General features: G+C 46.0%; 2 protein-coding genes and 1 long non-coding RNA gene across 3 annotated transcripts in view; 1 reads left to right on the top strand and 2 right to left on the bottom strand.

Moving 5' to 3' along the window:
* The window catches only part of LOC310666130 (intelectin-like protein), an 814635-nt gene that overhangs the window by 105455 nt on the left and 691220 nt on the right, over positions 1-17960 (bottom strand). The gene's annotated exons all lie outside the window — the stretch shown is intronic.
* Positions 1-17960, top strand: part of LOC310666253 — a 278050-nt gene that overhangs the window by 124308 nt on the left and 135782 nt on the right. The gene's annotated exons all lie outside the window — the stretch shown is intronic.
* The window catches only part of LOC310666109 (nuclear receptor subfamily 2 group F member 5-like), a 28335-nt gene continuing 26247 nt past the window's right edge, over positions 15873-17960 (bottom strand). Inside the window, exon 4 of the mRNA XM_083416719.1 lies at positions 15873-17558. Coding sequence (XP_083272845.1) covers positions 17284-17558 — 275 coding nt within the window. The 3' untranslated portion in view covers positions 15873-17283. The remainder of the gene's footprint in view (positions 17559-17960) is intronic.

Genomic DNA, 17960 nt, shown 5'->3' with positions numbered 1-17960 from the left:
GAAAACCGACTATATTAAGAAAGTTCACATACCAAAAAAAAATGTCCATAACTGAAGAACGATGCACGGAAGTGTTGATTATAATTTTCATGAGGACTTCTTTTAAAGGTTTTTTTTTTAATTTAAAAAATCATATCACAAACTGATGCGAACCAAATTTCCGATTGAAGAAAAGGTAAATTGAAACAGAGATTTGCCTGTCTCCAGCACCTTGGTGATGGCGACTGGGGAAATATTTTTTTTATATATAATATTTTTATTAAGGTTTTTTACATAAAAGAAAAAACAAAAGAAAAATACAAAAATACAAAAATACAGAAAGACAAAAATGACAATACAAAAAAAGGAAATAAAAACAATTCCATTTTCATAATATTCCTTGCGTTTACTTATTTCCCAGACTTCCCCACACCTCCCCTCACTGTATTCCAGTTCATATATTTAATCAGCAAATCCCTTCCCTTTATCTTAACTTAATCTTTGTCTTAATATCTTAATGTATCTTAATCTTTTCTTAATATCTTAATATGTTGAACCTTTTTATTTTACACCTTTTAACCTTCGAGTTTTCCATACTCCTTCACCACTTTGTTGCTAATAACCTTTTAAGCTCAATCCGATGTCATTCTAACATTCATTAATCTTATAATATTTCTGTAAATAGTCTTTAAATTTCTTCCAATCTTCTTCCACCGTCTCTCCTCCCTGGTCTCTGATTCTGCCAGTCATTTTTGCCAATTCCATGTAGTCCGATGGCGACTGGGGAAATAGCAGTTGGTGGGCTTCTATTGTACTGGAAAGGTTGAATGTGTGATGCCCACGCCTGTTGAAATCTTGGATGCATTTCACATGGGAACAGAGGAAGCATCCACAAAACCCTTCCCTTTCAGATAAAGCATACTCTCCAATATGATGAAAATAAAAAGGTAAAGGTACCCCTGCCCGTACGGGCCAGTCTTGACAGACTCTAGGGTTGTGCGCCCATCTCACTCAAAGAGGCCAAGGGCCAGCGCTGTCCGAAGACACTTCCGGGTCACGTGGCCAGCGTGACATCGCTGCTCTGGCGAGCACACGGAAATGCCGTTTACCTTCCCGCTAGTAAGCGGTCCCTATTTATCTACTTGCACCCAGGGGTGCTTTCGAACTGCTAGGTTGGCAGGCGCTGGGACCGAACAGCGGGAGCGCACCACACCGCGGGGATTCGAACCGCCGACCTTTCGATCGGCAAGCCCTAGGCACTGAGGCTTTAACCCACAGCACCACCCGCGTCCCATGATGAAAATAGGGACGTCCTATTCAATAATAATAATAATAATAATAATAATATTTTTATATTATGCCCATCTGACTGAGTCGCCCCAGCCACTCTGGCCAGCTTAAACCCGTACAAAAACATAGTAAAACATTAAACATTTTTTTTTAAAAAAACCTTCCCTATACAGGATTGCCTTCAGATGTCTTCTAAAAGTTGTATAGTTACTTATCTCCTCAGCTCTGGGGTCACGTAACTCTATGCCTTCCAACATTTCTCCAATAATAATAATACTATAATAATTTATTATTTGTATCCTGCCCATCTGGCTGGGCAGCTTTCAACAAAATATTAAAATACAGTAATGCATCAAACATTAAAAGCTTCCCTAAACAGGGCTGCCTTCAGATGTCTTCTAATAGTCTGGTAGTTGTTTTTCTCTTTGACATCTGGTGGGAGGGCGTTCCACAGGGCGGGTTCCACTACCGAGAAGGCCCTCTGCCTGGTTTCCTGTAACTTGGCTTCTTGCAGGGAGGGAACCGCCAGAAGGCCCTCGGAGCTGGACCTCAGTGTCCGGGCAGAACAATGGGGGTGGTGATGCTCCTTCAGGTATACTGGACCGAGGCCATTTAGGGCTTTCAAGGTCAGTACCAACACTTTGAATTGTGCTCGGAAACGTACTGGGAGCCAGTGTAGGTCTTTCAAGACCGGTGTTATGTGAAAATAGGGACATCCTAAGGAAAAGTGGGACACTTCATGATCAAATCAGAAACTGGGACGGCTTCTGTAAATCATGGACTGTCCCTGAAAAATAGGGACACTTGGAGGGTCTGCTAAAGTAAGATTCCAGTTCACATTGTTCTGAATAAAGGATTGATTTGGACAGGGACATGGCAAACTGATCTTCTACTTGGCTTGCCCATTGGTCAGTCTCACTCAGTATTGCCCACACGGGTTGGCAGTGGCTGTCCAGGGTTTCAGGCAAGGACCATTCCCCAGTCCTGCCTGGAGGTGCCAGGACTTGAACCCGGACCTTCTGCTTGAGAAGCACGTGCTCACCACTGAACGGCAACCCTTCCCCTCCGAGTTGGGCACCGTGGGAAGCAAAGGAGGGCAGCTTGGGAAATAGGTAGGTGGAAGGGCACTGCCTGAAGGCCATGTTGTTGTTGTTTAGTCGTTTAGTTGTGTTTGACTATTCATGACCCCCTGGACCAGAGCACGCCAGGCACTCCTGTCTTCCATTGCCTCCCGCAGTTTGGTCAATCTCATGCTGGGAGCTTCGAGAACACTGTCCAACCATCTTGTCCTCTGTCATCCCCTTCTCCTTGTGCCCTCCATCTTTCCCAACATCAGGGTCTTTTCCAGGGAGTCTTCTCTTCTCATGAGGTGGCCAAAGTATTGGAGCCTCAGCTTCAGGATCTGTCCTTCCAGTGAGCACTCAGGGCTGGTTTCCTTCAGAATGGAGAGGTTTGATCTTCTTGCAGTCCATGGGACTCTCAAGAGTCTCCTCCAGCACCAGAATTCAAAAGCATCAATTCTATAGACCCTTAAAAAATATAACCCGCAGCACTGAAATGAATGGGGGAGCTGCGTGAGAGGACTGGGCAGATTCATAGAGGAAAGGGCTATTGGCGGCTCCCAGCCATGGTGGCTGTGCTCTGCGGTGCTTCTGAATCCCAGTCCCTGGAAACTACAGGAGGGCTTGTGTTCGAATCCTGCTAGTAGGTTTCTCGTGAGCAACTAGCTGGCCACTGTGCAAACAGGGTGCTGGTGCTGGTGGGCTGCCTTTGGCCAGATGCTTGCGTTCTTACGGGAGCATCTTTAAAAAGGGCAGTGACATTTCCCCCCAAACAATGAAGGGTCATCGTTTGTCAACAGAACCCCTGCTTTGTCGATCGCCGGTTCAATCTCCAGGTACATCTCTCGGCATATGGAGGCTCGGTTTAGCTTCGAACCTCGAGACAGGAGGTTGCAGAAATGGAAACCGAATTTTCCTTTGGATTTGATTCCTGAAGGATGGCTAGCGTTAAACGCTTTCTCTCCGCACCCCAATTCTCGGTTTCTCTTTCACCCCTCACTCTTTCTTTCTCTCTCTCTCTCTCTCTCTCTCCATGCTAGGCTGGGTGGTTCCCCCCCCCCTTTCGCTTTTGGATTTTTCTCACAGATGGTGCCTCTAATTATCTGCCCGTAACACCACCCCCACCCGCTTTCCCAGAATAAAACCAAATGGGTAATGTTTGAAAAGAGTTGAGAAGGGGAAGGAGAAGAGTGTGGGGGGGGAGAGAGAATGATGGGGGGGGACCAGCCTGCCCTTCCGCAAGGTGCTATACAGAGCCCACAACTATCTCCACTGATTTTCATTTTATTTTAAGTGGAGGCACTGCGGATCGGAAAAAGGAACGGCGGCAGAGCCTCAGAGTGGGCTGCAAAAAAAGCATATTAACCCCCCCCCCCCAAAAAAAATTAACCACCGTTTCATTCCGAGGTGCCTGCCTGGGTCACTCTCTCGGATCCGTCCCACCCAGTCAATTTCGCATGCAAAACACCTCCCACATATGGTGTTGACACTCTAAGTGTCATTGCCAAAGGCCTTCTTTTAAATTCCGCTCCCCCCTTCTCCTTTTTAAACCCCCCCCCCCCAAAAGTGGGTCTGAGACCAACAAAGGAAGGATGAGAACAGAACGGGTTTGATTTAAGGCCCCCATCTCCCTTCTTTCCTTGTTTTTAAAAAGTAAAAATAAACTCTCACAAATATTTATTTTTAACTGACTTTTACTGACAGGCGATGTTTCACTTAGAGATATATATATATTTATAAATGCTCGAACGTTCGCAGACCCTCTGCAGACTTGCCAGCGGGTTCTGATCAAAGGGAGAGGGCTACAGGGAGAGAAAAATGTGTGTGTTAAGAGAGATAGACAAATCCAAAGGCTTGGGCCTCTCTCTTGTTCCTCCTTTTCCCAGATTTCAGTCGCATTTTCCCTGGTACAGTGGTACCTCGATTAAGAACTTAATTCATTCTGGAGGTCCGTTCTTAATCTGAAACTGTTCTTAACCTGAGGCACCACTTTAGCTAATGGGGCCTCCTGCTGTCGCCGCGCCGCCAGAGCACGATTTCTGTTCTCATCCTGAAGCAAAGTTCTTAACCCGAGGTACTATTTCTGGGTTAGCGGAGTCTGTAACCTGAAGCGTCTGTAACCCGAGATACCACTGTATGTGGATTCTAAGGCATGCCTGTTGTCTTTGTCCATGGAGTTTTCTTGGCAGGGATACTGGAGTGGCTTGCCGGTTCCTGCTCCAGGTGGATCACTTTTGGTCAAAACTCTCCACTATGACCTGTCCATCTTGGGTGGCCCTGCACGGCATAGTTCATAGCTTCTCTGAGTTATTCAAGCCCCTTTGCCATGGCAAGGCAGTGATCCATGATTCTTAAGGAAATCATGATTCTTAAGTGATCCATGATTCTTAAGGAAATCAGCCCTGAGTGGTCACTGGAAGGACAGATCCTGAAGCTGAGGCTCCAAGACTTTGGCCACCTCATGAGAAGAGAAAACTCCCTGGAAAAGACCCTGATTTTGGGAAAGATGGAGGGCACAAGGAGAAAGGGACGACAGAGGACGAGAATGGAATCAGGAAAAATGTAGAGATGTGGGGAAGAATGAAGTTATCTTTTTGGGGTAGAATCTCTATGGTAAAAATGAGTGTCCTTCCAAAGATGTTATTCTTGTTTCAGACAATCCCCATAATGAAGGGGGTAGTAATTTTCAAAGAGTGGCAAAGAGTGCTTTCAAGGTATATCTGGCAGGGAAGAAGCCGAGAATTAAATTTAAGTTACTAACGGATGTAAAGGAAAGAGGAGGCTGCGCCCTGCCGGACTTGAAACTATACTACGAAGCAGCATGTCTTTGCTGGTTGAAAGAATGGATAAAATTAGAGAATAAGGAGTTATTAGATTTAGAAGGATTTGATAACAGATTTGGATGGCACGCGTATCTATGGTGTGAAAAGAACAAAATTCATAAAGGTTTTGGGAACTCCACTAATAGAAATATGGGATAGGTACAAAAACCTATTAGAACCTAGAGTTCCACACTGGTTGTCTCCATTAGAGGTTATGAGTGTAAAGAAAATAAATATGAGAGGTAATTGGATTACATATGTTGAATTGATAACCAAAGGAGGAGGAAAATGGAAACTAAAGCCATATGAACAAGTTAGAGAACATGTGTATGATTGGTTGCATTATTTTCAGGTTAATGAAATGTTCAAAAAAGACATTAAAGAAAGGGGTTATGCAGAAAAAGATTCAAAGTTCCAGATAGAAGTGATAAATAATGACTAAAATTCTGTCAAAAATGTATAAAATATTGTTGGAATGGAACATGAAAGATGAGGAAGTTAAATCGGTAATGGTACAATGGGCCAAAGATTTTGGTTATAATATACAGTTTGAGGATTGGGAAAAACTGTGGAAGGAGAACTTAAGATTCACTGCTTGTATGGCACTAAAAGAAAATGTTATGAAAATGTTTTACAGATGGTATATCACACCGGTAAAATTAACAAAAATGTATAAGACGTGTAACAAGTGTTGGAAATGTAAGGAAAAAGAAGGGACGTTTTATCACATGTGGTGGGAGTGTAAGAAAGTGAAGGGATTCTGGGAGATGATATACAATGAAATGAAAAAGATGTTAAAATACACATTTGTAAAGAAACCAGAGATCTTTCTTTTAGGGATTACAGGAAAGGAAATAAGAAGAAAGGACTGTAAACTTTTCCAATACGCAGTTACAGCAGCAAGAATTCTACTGGCCCAGAAATGGAAACAAGAGGAAATACCAACGGTAGAAGAATGGAGAGTGAAGCTGGCAGACTATGCAGAACTGGACAGATTAACTGGGAAAATTAGATATCTTCGAGACCAAAAGTTCATCGAGGACTGGGGGAAATTTGTTGAATATCTGAAAAAAACATGTGATGTGCAAACAACGCTAGTGGGGTTTCAAGAAGCACTGTGAAAGTTGAGATATATTGTTAAAAAGAAATAGAAGTGGGAGGGAAGTTTAATGGCAATATAAACAGAAGAAATGCGTAACTGAGAAGAACCAAATTTGTGGAAATTTCGATATGGTTGTTTATTTGTGTTGGAAAATTAATAAAAATTATTATTAAAAAAAGAGAGAAGAGAAAACTCACATTCACCCGGTGCTATACCAGCTGCACTGGCTCCCAGTGGAGTACAGGATCAGGTTTAAGGTGCTGGTTTTAACCTTTAAAGCCCTATACGGCCTAGGACCCTCGTACCTACGGGACCACCTCTCCTGGGATGTCCCACAGAGGAACTTACGGTCTTCAAACAAAAACATCTTGGAGGTCCCAGGCCACAGGGAGGTTAGGCTGGCCTCAACCAGAGCCAGGGCTTTTTTGGCTGTGGCTCCAATCTGGTGGAATGCTCTGTCACAAGAGACTAAGGCCCTGCGGGATTTGACATCTTTCTCAGGGCCTGCAAGACAGAGCTGTTCCGCCTGGCCTTTGGCCAAGGCACAGTCTGACCCCCTCCTTCCGTAATCCTCATAGAACTCTAGCCCAATGGTTGCCATTAATTTGATTCTGAACTGATTTTAGAATGAATTGATTTTAGAATGCATTTCAATTAATTGATTGTGATTTTATGTAAACGGTGTTACTTTTATTGTTGTTAGCCGCTCTGAGCCCGGCTTTGGCTGGGGAGGGTGGAATATAAATAAAAAATATTATTATTATTATTATCATTATCATTATCACCATCATCATGCCCGGGTCCTTAGGGATATTTGGCCACTGGACTAGATGGGCCATTGGTCCAATCCAGCAACTCCTTCCTATGTTCTTATAGATAACTGCAGGTGTCTCAGTGTCAGACAAGGCACAGCTGGAAGGAAACTTCTCCTCCTTCTCCTGGCTTAAAGGGGGACCTGGTTGTCTATTGTCCTGGAGCAAAAGGCATTGCAGAGATGGAGTCAGGAGACTTAGGCCCATGGTTACCCTTCTCACACACACCCAAGAATGAACATCGTAGCAAGGAGGACACCAACTTTCCCCCATCCATTGGCCAATGAGAGAGCAGTTCCTCCAATGGTTGCTTTCCTCTTCCCTCCACATTGCTTTTTCCTTTTGTGCCGTGCCTGTTAAGGTTGCAAGAAGGGTCCTGCTGGATCAGAGCCAAGAAAGCCCTGCATCCTGCTCTCACAAGCAACCAACCAGATGCCCCAATGCCCAGAAGCAGAACCTGGGCACAATGACAACAGAAAAATAGCCACCATGGCTAGCGGCCACAGAGAGCCTTGTCCTCCATTAGTTTCTCCAGTCCCCTTTCAATGCCACCCAAGCTGACGTCTTCTGGAAGTGAGTTCCATAGTTCAATTACGGACCGCGCGAAGGAGCCCTCCCTTTTCTCCGTCAGAATCTCCCAACATTCAGCTTCACTGGATGTGACCTCATTGGGCTCGCGGATTATCGAGACGGAGATTCAGAGCAGGCAGAAAAGGAAGGGCTTCTTCAATGCAGCACATAGTTAAAACTGCGGGACTCACTGCTGCATGATATAATAAACAAGGCCATCAAGTAGGACAGCTTTGAAAGGCTTTTTAACATATGTCCGGCACTTAGAGAAATGTTGATGTTGGACACTGTGAGTTTATTGTTACTGTTGTTACACACTTGTTGTATTGTCGTAATTGTTCTTAGGAATTATAGGCAACTCGCAACTTATGTGCATTTAACTGGAGTGCATTCAGCCTTAGAGATTTGGCAAATTATATATATATATGCGGCAGGCTTCTGGGGAAAAAGAGGAGGGAGAAAGGTTGTTTTCTGCTGCTCCAGAGAAGCGGACACGGAGCAATGGATCCAAACTACAAGAAAGAAGATTCCACCTAAACATTAGGAAGAACTTCCTGACAGTAAGAGCTGTTCGACAGTGGAATTTGCTGCCAAGGAGTGTGGTGGAGTCTCCTTCTTTGGAGGTCTTTAAGCAAAGGCTTGACAGCCATATGTCAGGAGTGCTGTGACGGTGTTTCCTGCTTGGCAGGGGGTTGGACTCGATGGCCCTTGTGGTCTCTTCCAACTCTATGATTCTATGATTCTAACTTTTGCAATTCCACCCATCCTTGAACCTATTGTGTTTTGACCAGGGGTCAGCAAACTTTTTCAGCAGGGGGCCGGTCCACTGTCCCTCAAACCTTGTGGGGGGCCAGACTATATTTGGGAAAAAATAATGAACGAATTCCTATGCCCCACAAATAACCCAGAGATGCATTTTAAATAAAAGGACATATTTTACTCATGTAAAAACACGCTGATTCCTGGACCGTCCACGGGCCAGATTTAGAAGGCAATTGGGCCGTATCCGGGCCTTAGTTTGCCTACCCATTGTTTTGACTATACACAGTTTTGGCTTCACGCGCGATCCTCAGAACATAACCCCAACGTAAGTTGAGAGTCTCCTATAGAAACATGAGGAAGAACTTTCGGAAGGGAAGAGATGTCCGACAGTGGAATGGATGGCCTCAGAAAGTGGTAGAATCTCCTTCATTGGAGGTTTTCAAATGGAAGTTGGGTGGTTGTCTGCCAGAGATTCCCTAGCTGTGATTCCTCTATTGCAGGGTGGTAGACTAGACACCCCCGTTGCGGTCCCATCCAACAGTACCATTCAATTATTCTGTTTTATTTTCCGATCCTGCAAAATGGCAACAACCTGTGCACAATTTGGGGGGCACACACACACACACAGAGGCAGCCAATCAGTCCTTATCGTTTCTTGCAAGGGGAGAGGAAATAAATGCCTCCATTTTACTAAAAGCCCCACGCAGACAGACAGACAGACAGACACACACACACACACACACCTCCCTGAAGGCTTCACATTCCGCCTGTCCGCTGGGAATAGGGTGGGATTTTAAAGTGACGCTTTTATCCGATAAACGACTCTTCGCAATATTCCTAGTTTGAGGCTGCATTCCATCCATTAGCACTTAAAAAAAAAAAAAAAACCAGAGGAAAATACATGCATCTTGTTCTATCATATCAATCTCTCCCCCCCCCAACCCTACTTTAAAAAAAGGTAATTGCTCGAGACACACCTCTTTAAACCCAGACTTCTGACAATTGAGGTGTGCCATTTTAGGAAACCACCTTATTTCTGTGATATGGATGGGTGTGATATGTATGTATGTATGTATGCATGCTGAAAATATCCCAGAACTAAGGTGGGCAAAGAAGGAGACCTCCTAGGTCTCCCACCCATTTCCTGACCTCGCCTGGCCCTGCTTAGCTTTAGCAAAACACTAGTCTCTTTTGCCTCCCAACCACACCTGGGGAGAGATAAAAGGAACCCTCCACTGTCTTTAAACCTCCTCTCTTTTCCCCTTTAAAGCTATTTGTTGCTTAGGGCCCTAGTATTTACGGGACCACCTCTCCTGGTCTGCCCCAGAGAGGACCTTAAGGTCCATGAATAAGGACCTTAAGGTCCATGAACTATGATCATAGTTAAGAGGTCCCAGGCCCTAAGGAAGTCAGACTATCCTCCACCAGGGCCAGGGCCTTTTCAGTGATGGCTCCAACCTGGTGGAATGCTCTGTCCCATGAGACCAGGGCCCTGCAGGATTTAACCTCTTTCCGCAGGGCCTGTAAGACAGAGGTATTCCACCTGGATTTCAATCTGAATTTAGCCTGATCTTATATTCCCCTTCCTTCCCTCCCTCTCCCCTTTTTATGAAGATTACCCGCTCTGGGATCCCACAGCTAATTCTCCCCTGGCCTCCTCACTGGCCCAAATAGGACTAATTTAGCCAGCTAGCCCTGGTGATCATCTAATGTTTATTGGATGGATTTCCCCCCTAAATTGATTTTTGAATTCTGAATTTATTGTTATTTTATACTGTATTTTATGCTGTTTTTTGTTGCATCAATTAAGTGTTTCCCCAGCCACTCTGGGCAGCTTCCAACAGAATATTAAAATACAACAACCTATTAAACATTAAAGGCTTCCCTAAACAAGGCTGCCTTCAGATGTCTTCTAAAAGTCTGTTTTTCTCTTTGACATCCGGTGGGAGGGCATTCTACAGTGCCACTACCGAGAAGGCCCTCTACCCAGTTCCCTGCAACCTCACTTCTAGCAGCGAGGGAACCACCAGAAGGCCTTCGGAGCTGGATCTCAGTGTCCGGGCTGAACAATGGGGGTGGAGACACTCCCTCAGATATACTGGGCTGAGGCTATTTAGGGCTTTAAAGGTCAGCACCGACACTTTGAATTGTGCTCGGAAACGTACTGGGAGCCAATGTAGGTCTTTCAAGACCAGTGTTATGTGGTCTCGGCGGCCGCTCCCAGTCACCAATCTAGCTGCCGCGTTCTGGATTAGTTGTAGTTAAATTATCTTGTGGCTTTGGAAGACAGGGAACTGGGAGCTAGTTCTCCCCTCCCCCCCCCCCCCAAAAAAAAGGTTCACCAAGCCCTCCTTCTTCTTTCTGACAATACAAATGATATTGTGCCCCACAAGACGGACAGATTTGGGGACTGGATACTTCTTAAATGGCTCCCCCCCAAAAAAAAAAATAATCCTATTTTCCTTTGGCAGACACCGAGGGCTGAGTCCTTCCTTCTCTCCCCCCCCCCCCTTCTTTCCACGCCTAAGAATGTGCAGAAATTTTGATGCAAAGCATCGAGGCATCTCCAAAATTACACCTGCTTCCTTAGCCGTCTTTTTAAAAAAATCTTGCTAATGTGTTAATTAGCCTCTCAAGCAAGCCTGTTCTCGTTTGACAGCGCGAGCCAGCGCACTTCAGGAATATTATGGGTTGCACGAAAGCTTTGTGACAGGGGACATGTGTGCACCTGCGATGCTGTTAGCCAAGCCCCATGCTGAGCTCGGACTCTCTTGCGGCATAGGGCAGGCGAGTAGCTGAAGAGCCCTGCAGGATCGGGGCCACGTGGCGGTCTAGCTCGGTGCTCCATCTGTGGCCAGCCAAATGCCCCCACGGGGCAAATGCCTTCAAGCAGAGCTCGAGCGCAGCAGAAACACTTTCCACCCTTGTGGTTTCTGACAGCTAAAATTCAGAAGCGTTTTAGCCTCCAAGCGTGGAGCTGGACCATACGGTTCATATGACAGCCTTCACCTCTGCGCATTTGTCAAATCCTCATTTATAGCTTAGAAGTAGCGAGTTGACCCGCACACTGTGTGAAGAAACCCTTCCTTTTGTGCAAAGGCATTGTCCTGGTTGAGAGACAAAGGGGCGATTTTCTAGCTCAGGAGGAAATCATTCGTTCCGTGCACAGAAAGTCCGCGAGTTCAATCTCCAGTTAGGGTTGGGGGAAACTTCTCCGTCTGAAACCCAAGGCCAGCTAGCAAATGCTATTATGCTGAGCCGGATAAACCAAGCTCTGACTCAGAATAAGACAGCTTCCTATGATCCCAATTGAAACATGAGGACTAGGGCCTTACTTTATTTTAACAGGGAAATCTCCAGCTCAGAATGCGGCAGCTAGACTGGCGACTGGGAGCAGCCGCCAAGACCATATAACCGTGGTCCTGAAAGACCTACATTGGCTCCCAGTATGTTTCCGAGCACAAATCAAAGTGTTGGTGCTAACCTTTAAAGCCCTAAATGGCCTCGGCCCAGTATACCTCGTCTGTACCCCCATTGTCCAGCCCGGACACGGAGGTCCTGCTCCAAGGGCATTCTGGTGGTTCCCTCCCTGTGAGAAGTGAGATTACAGGGAATCAGGCAGAACCAGGGAACCAGGGCCTTCTCGGTGGTGGCGCCCGCCCTGTGGAATGCCCTGTCATCAGATGTCAAGGAAATAAACAACTATCTGATGTTTAGAAGACATCTGAAGGCAGCCCTGTTTAGGGAAGTTTTAAATGCCTGATGTTTTATCGTGTTTTTAATATTCTGTTGGGAGCTGCCCAGAGTGGCTGGGGAAACCCAGTCAGATGGGCAGGGTATAAATTTATTATTATTATTATTATTATTATTATTATTATTATTATTATGTGGCTGCTACCACAAGGTCTGCTGACAGCCTCTAGAGTGGATGCTTCCGAAAGAAGGCCATGCAAAATCGAAAGCTACTAATGGTTATGTGCGACATTAACAATACAGTCCAACCAACAATGCATGTTTGCTAGATAGGCATGATAGGAGTTGAACCCAAAGAGTTTTCTTCTAAATTTGCTAGAGAACACTCTGAGCGCCACACCCACCTGTGCCCTGACAGCGGGAGGGTATAGCCACATATATAATCATCTCACCTGGTTGCGCACTTCCTCTTTGCTCTTCCACCTCATTCCATCTTAAGACAGACTTTGAATTAGCTGAACGCCATTTTAAGTCTGCCTGAACCAAGTTGCTGTATCCGTTACTCTTCAGCAAGCATTCTGAGTGAGTAAACGTTATTTTTTACCTTTTACGGGATGGTTTGTGTGGTTTTTGTTTTAAGCGGGGATAAAAGAGGGAAATACCAGGGGAATCCAGCCTGCCTTAAAACATCCTGGATTACTTGAACTGAAAGGCTAAAACTCGCCTACCTAAGCTTCCCTTTTCAGCTACAAAGTGACGCATTCTGCTGAACACAAAAATGCAAGAAAGGAAAGATAATATCTAATAAATATATCCTCTCCTAGCATCTATGCACATCCCTACAGGTTAGATAACGGGTAGGCAAACTAAGGCCCGGGGGCCGGATCCAGCCCAATCACCTTCTAAATCCAGCCCGCGGACAGTCCGGGAATCAGCGTGTTTTTACATGAGTAGAATGTGTGCTTTTATTTAAAATGCATCTCTGGGTTATTTGTGGGGACTGCCTGGTGTTTTTACATGAGTAGAACGTGTGCTTTTATTTAAAATGCATCTCTGGGTTATTTGTGGGGCATCGGAATTCGTTGTTTTCCCCAAAAAATATAGTCCGGCCCCCCACAAGGTCTGAGGGACAGTGGACCGGCCCCCTGCTGAAAAAGTTTGCTGACCCCTGGACTAGATGGCTGTGCACCATCTCCCATAGTGGAAAACAGGAAGGTTTCTTACATCAACTCAGACCATTGCGTTCATCTAGCTAGATATTGTGTACACTGACTGGCAACAGCTCTCCAGGGTTTAAGGCAGCGGCCTCTACCAACAGTACCTAGAGATACCCGGGGATTGACCCTGTGAACGTCTGCATGCAAAGCAGGTGTTCTAGCAGTGAGCTGCAGGGCTCTCTGCCGAAATCTCTTTTTTTTTTTCAACACCGAGTTCTTTGCAACAGGCTCTCTAGATTTCACCGGTGACGACCCAAGTCGCAGAAATTTTATTCCGGTATCTGCAGAGTGCGCAGGCAGCCTGCAAAACGCAGCGTCCTTCCAAACCACCCGTAGAGAAGTAGGTAACAGCGGCCACCTTTACCGCTGCGAAGACAAGCAACTGCCGTGTGAAAACCAGCTTTCAACTTCTTCATACACCCCCCCAAAAAATTGTCCTTGATGGAAATTGTCCTGACCGCCACCCCCCCCCCCTCCCTCAGCCTCGGAGATCTTCTTCTAGTGTATAACTCAAAGCCAGTCCTGGACATAATTTAAAAGATTCTCCTCCACTTTGGAAGATATTTATAAGCGGGTCAAATGCAAACTTGCCCCGTTCCTTCACTGGGAAAAGGCCATTTTTGACGGCTCTCTAATGGGCTTTTGCAGAAAGAGTCGTAAACCAAAGCTCTCCCCGTCGTAACAGCATGGCAAGCGAGAGAACTCTCAAAGCATGGAGGTGCTCTCAAGAGTAGTGTTCTGTCCTGTATTCTCAGCACGCAGCGCCGTTTTCATTCTGCTGCAGCCCGCCTTCTGCGAAAAAAGCTACATTATTTATCTCCCTGTCCCGTACAAAGAAAGGCCGCATCGTTTGGGACTTACGCGCCTTTTCTCGAAACGGAAGAGGTGGCACGAGAGGGGTTTATAGAATCCGGCATGCCGCAAAGGAAGTGGGTAGAGAAAAGCTTTTCCCAGCTTTATAGATTTGTAGACTTGCGGACAATGAAGCTGAGTGTTCAGGAGTGATGGAAAAAAGCCTTTCTTCACACAGAACGCAGTTAAACTGTGGAACTCACTGCCACAAGGCACAGTGACGGCCACCCACCTGGACGGCTTTAAAAGGGGATTGGGAAAATTCATGAAGGAGAAGGCTACAGTACGTTTCCGAGCACAACTCAAAGTGTTGGTGTTGACCTTTAAAGCCCTAAGCGGCCTCGGCCCAGTATATCTGAAGAAATGTCTCCACCCCCATCGTTCTGCCCGGACACTGAGGTCCAGCTCTGAGGGCCTTCTGCCGGTTCCCTCCCTGCAAGAAGTAAAGCTACAGAGAACCAGGCCGAGGGCCTTCTCGGTAGTGGCACCCGCCCTGTGGAACACCCTCTCACCAGATTTCAGAGATAAACAACTACCTGACATTTAGAAGACATCTTAAGGCAGCCCTGTTCAGGGAAGCTTTTAATGTGTGACATTTTGATGTATTTTTAATCTTTGTTGGAAGCCGCCCAGAGTGGCTGGGGAAACCCAGCCAGATGGGCAGGGTACAAATAATAAATTATTATTATTATTATTATTATTATTATTATTATTATTAGCTCTGGAACTCACTGTCACAAGACGCAGTGACGGCCGCCAACCTGGATGGCTTTAAAAGGGGGATTGGGGAAATTCATGAAGGAGAAGGCTACTAGCTCTGCCCACCACAACTTCTACCAAGTTACAGGGAACCAGGCAGAGGGCCTTCTCGGTAGTGGCGCCCTCCTTGTGGAATGCCCTCCCACCAGATGTCAAAGAGAAAAATAACTACCAAACGTTTAGAAGACATCTGAAGGCAGCCCTGTTTAGGGAAGCTTTTAATGTTTAATAGGTTATTGTATTTTAGTGTTCTGTTGGAAGCTGCCCAGAGTGGCTGGGGAAACCCAGCCAGATGGGCGGGGTATAAATAATAAATTATTATTATTATTATTATTGATGTCTGCCGCTGGAATCCACAGGAGAACTGGATTTGGGTCTTTCTTATGCATCTGGTCGGCTACTGAGAGAAGAGGGTACTGGACTAGACGAGCCATTGGGCCTGATCCAGCAGCGAGCCTCTTATGTTCCAAAAAACCTCATCCAAGCTCGTAACAGTCACTGTGCACCCCTCCTCCGTGGACCAGCTTCTGACGTGAGCATCACTCCATATGGTGGCGACTGAACGCGTTTTGAGCCCATTTGTATGTCGAGGAGGGAATAAACAGCAAAAATGCACAAGCGACAACCCCCCACACACACACTTTTCCCTCACGCCTGCCTGCCGCTTCCAAACCGCCCCCCCCCCCCATGGAAAACATTTAACAGCTACGTTGAGGTTCCATTTCCTGAAATTACACACACACACGCGCACACACACACACACACACACACTCTCTTGCTTTACCTCCCGCAAACCATCTTCCTCCTACTTGGCCAAGCCATCTGTCCTAATCGTCCTGGGCAAATGTTTCCTGAGGAAAAAAGAGGGGGGGAGAGCTCATCTTCCCCAAACCCACAGATTCTGGGGCATCATAGATAGGGAAAAGGTGGAAAAAGGGAGGGAAGTGAATTAAAAAAAAAAAAATCTGGAAGGAGTTCAGCAATCATCAATTTTAATTATAATGCCAGCTCCATCATTTATTTTTTTTAAATTAAATCTACTTGATGGATGCTGCATTTTTCCTTGTTTCTTTTTCATCGTCTCCCCCGCATCCAAGAAAGGAACCCACAATCCATTAGATGAGATCTTCCGCCGCTGCGCTTACAAAGAAACCATCCGAAATTTTAAAAAATATGTGTGTTGAATAATTGTATGTAAGTACATTTAGCTGGGCAACGGGAGTAGGATATAATCTGAGTTTATTTTATTTTATAAATAGCATGTTTCCCCCTCCAGGTAAGAGACATTCCAAATCAGTTTGCCCCTCCTTTAGATTAAAAAAGAAGTCGTAGTCGTCTCTCCCCGGTCTATCTCCTCTTTTTTGCACATGAATGGAATCAACTGCCCCCGACTCCAATTCTGGGTTTGTTCATTTTTTTTCTGTATCTCTTCCGCTTCAGTTCATGTAGAGGGTATGATAGCCACCATCACTCCCAAACATCATAGATTGTAGACAGTTCCCTAGGCAGTAAAGGCCCACGGGGAAGGAGTCTTGGAAGATATGCGGGCTTTTTGCAGTATTGTAAAGGACACTTTCACACATATTGGCCTGAAGAAGAAAGTCCTTGTTATAAAAAGAAAAGAAAAGCAGGCTGAGGAGGCAAGTCTTTTCTTTTTGATCGGTCTGAAGAGGCAAGTCTTTTTTTTCCCAGTTGCCCCAGCCCTTTTCTCCCTCGTTACATATTTATGCACAAACGCAAATGGGAAGATGAAAGATTGTTTGAGGCGCATTTGCACGACGGAGGCTCACAATCTACTGCAAACCTTCTCCTAGGTGGGCCGTTCACCTTGGCCTCTAGTCGCCAACACGCTGTCAACAAAAATTCACCAGTTGAGAAGGTGGGCACAAGGGAGACCCACCAACGAAGCTATAGAAATCTCTTAGACATGGGACAACGAAAGATCTCAGGTTCTCGATCCATAATGTCCAGTATAATTCCTTGAGGGGCAAGGACATTCTTGTAGACAAAGCACATTTTTAAAAATAACCATCCAAGAAGGATCAAGCTCATTTTAAGAAAACGGCTTCCATTTTGTTTTGTCTGCGATATAAATATGGAAGGGCAGGGATTGCTTTTCCAAAGTCACTCCCACCCCCCTTGGGATTAGAAGGAACCAGGAAAGCGACCTCAAGCTCCACCTCCTTGATGTCATTTCCTGGTTGTCTCGAGGGCCGCCATTTTGGAGGGAGCACAGTTGAGATGCTCTGGCTCCCTGAGTGACAGCCCACCGCTGTCTGTGCACCAACAAGGCCCTCATCGCCCAGTTTGGGGGGCAAATGCAGCGTCAAGGCTGCAGTCACAGCCTCCAACCCCCGGCTGCTTTCACTGCATGGAGATGTAGGGCCAGTTGAAGCTGGACCCGGAAAGGAGCATGTCTCGAATCAGCGTCTCAATGGGGGTCTTGCCTACCAAGCGCACAAAGAAGAGCTGCTCGATCACAGGGGCGGAGACGATGCGCAGAGAGGGGAGGCGGAGGAGGAGGCGCCCAAATCGGCTGGGCTGGTTGGGGTACTGGTTCCGGACGTACTCTTCCAAGGCACACTGGGACTTCTCCTGGACGTTCTCCACGTGGCACAAGTCCGTCAGCCCCACCGCATCTGCAAGGAGGAGAAGGAAAGAAGGTTCGCACGGGAGATCAACTGATCGGAGTGAGAGCCCAGCTGATGGATCTGGCTAGAGAGGATCCCATCTAGGCCAGCACCCTATTCTCTCTTTTTTTAATAAATAATAATTATTTATTATTTTCCTTATACATACTTTTACAGTCCTTATACATACCTTTACAGTACAATACAATAAATCACAGGGACGCGGGTGGCGCTGTGGGTTAAACCACAGAGCCTAGGACTTGCCGATCAGAAGGTCGGCAGTTCGAATCCCCGCGACGGGGTGAGCTCCCGTCGCTCGGTCCCTGCTCCTGCCAACCAAGCAGTTCGAAAGCACGTCAAAGTGCAAGTAGATAAATAGGTAGCGCTACGGCAGGAAGGTAAATGGCGTTT

Source organism: Podarcis tiliguerta (genome assembly GCF_965153285.1).
Source record: "Podarcis tiliguerta genome assembly, chromosome: 16".
Classification (NCBI taxonomy): domain Eukaryota; kingdom Metazoa; phylum Chordata; class Lepidosauria; order Squamata; family Lacertidae; genus Podarcis; species Podarcis tiliguerta.
This window is presented reverse-complemented; position numbering and strand designations above follow the sequence as displayed.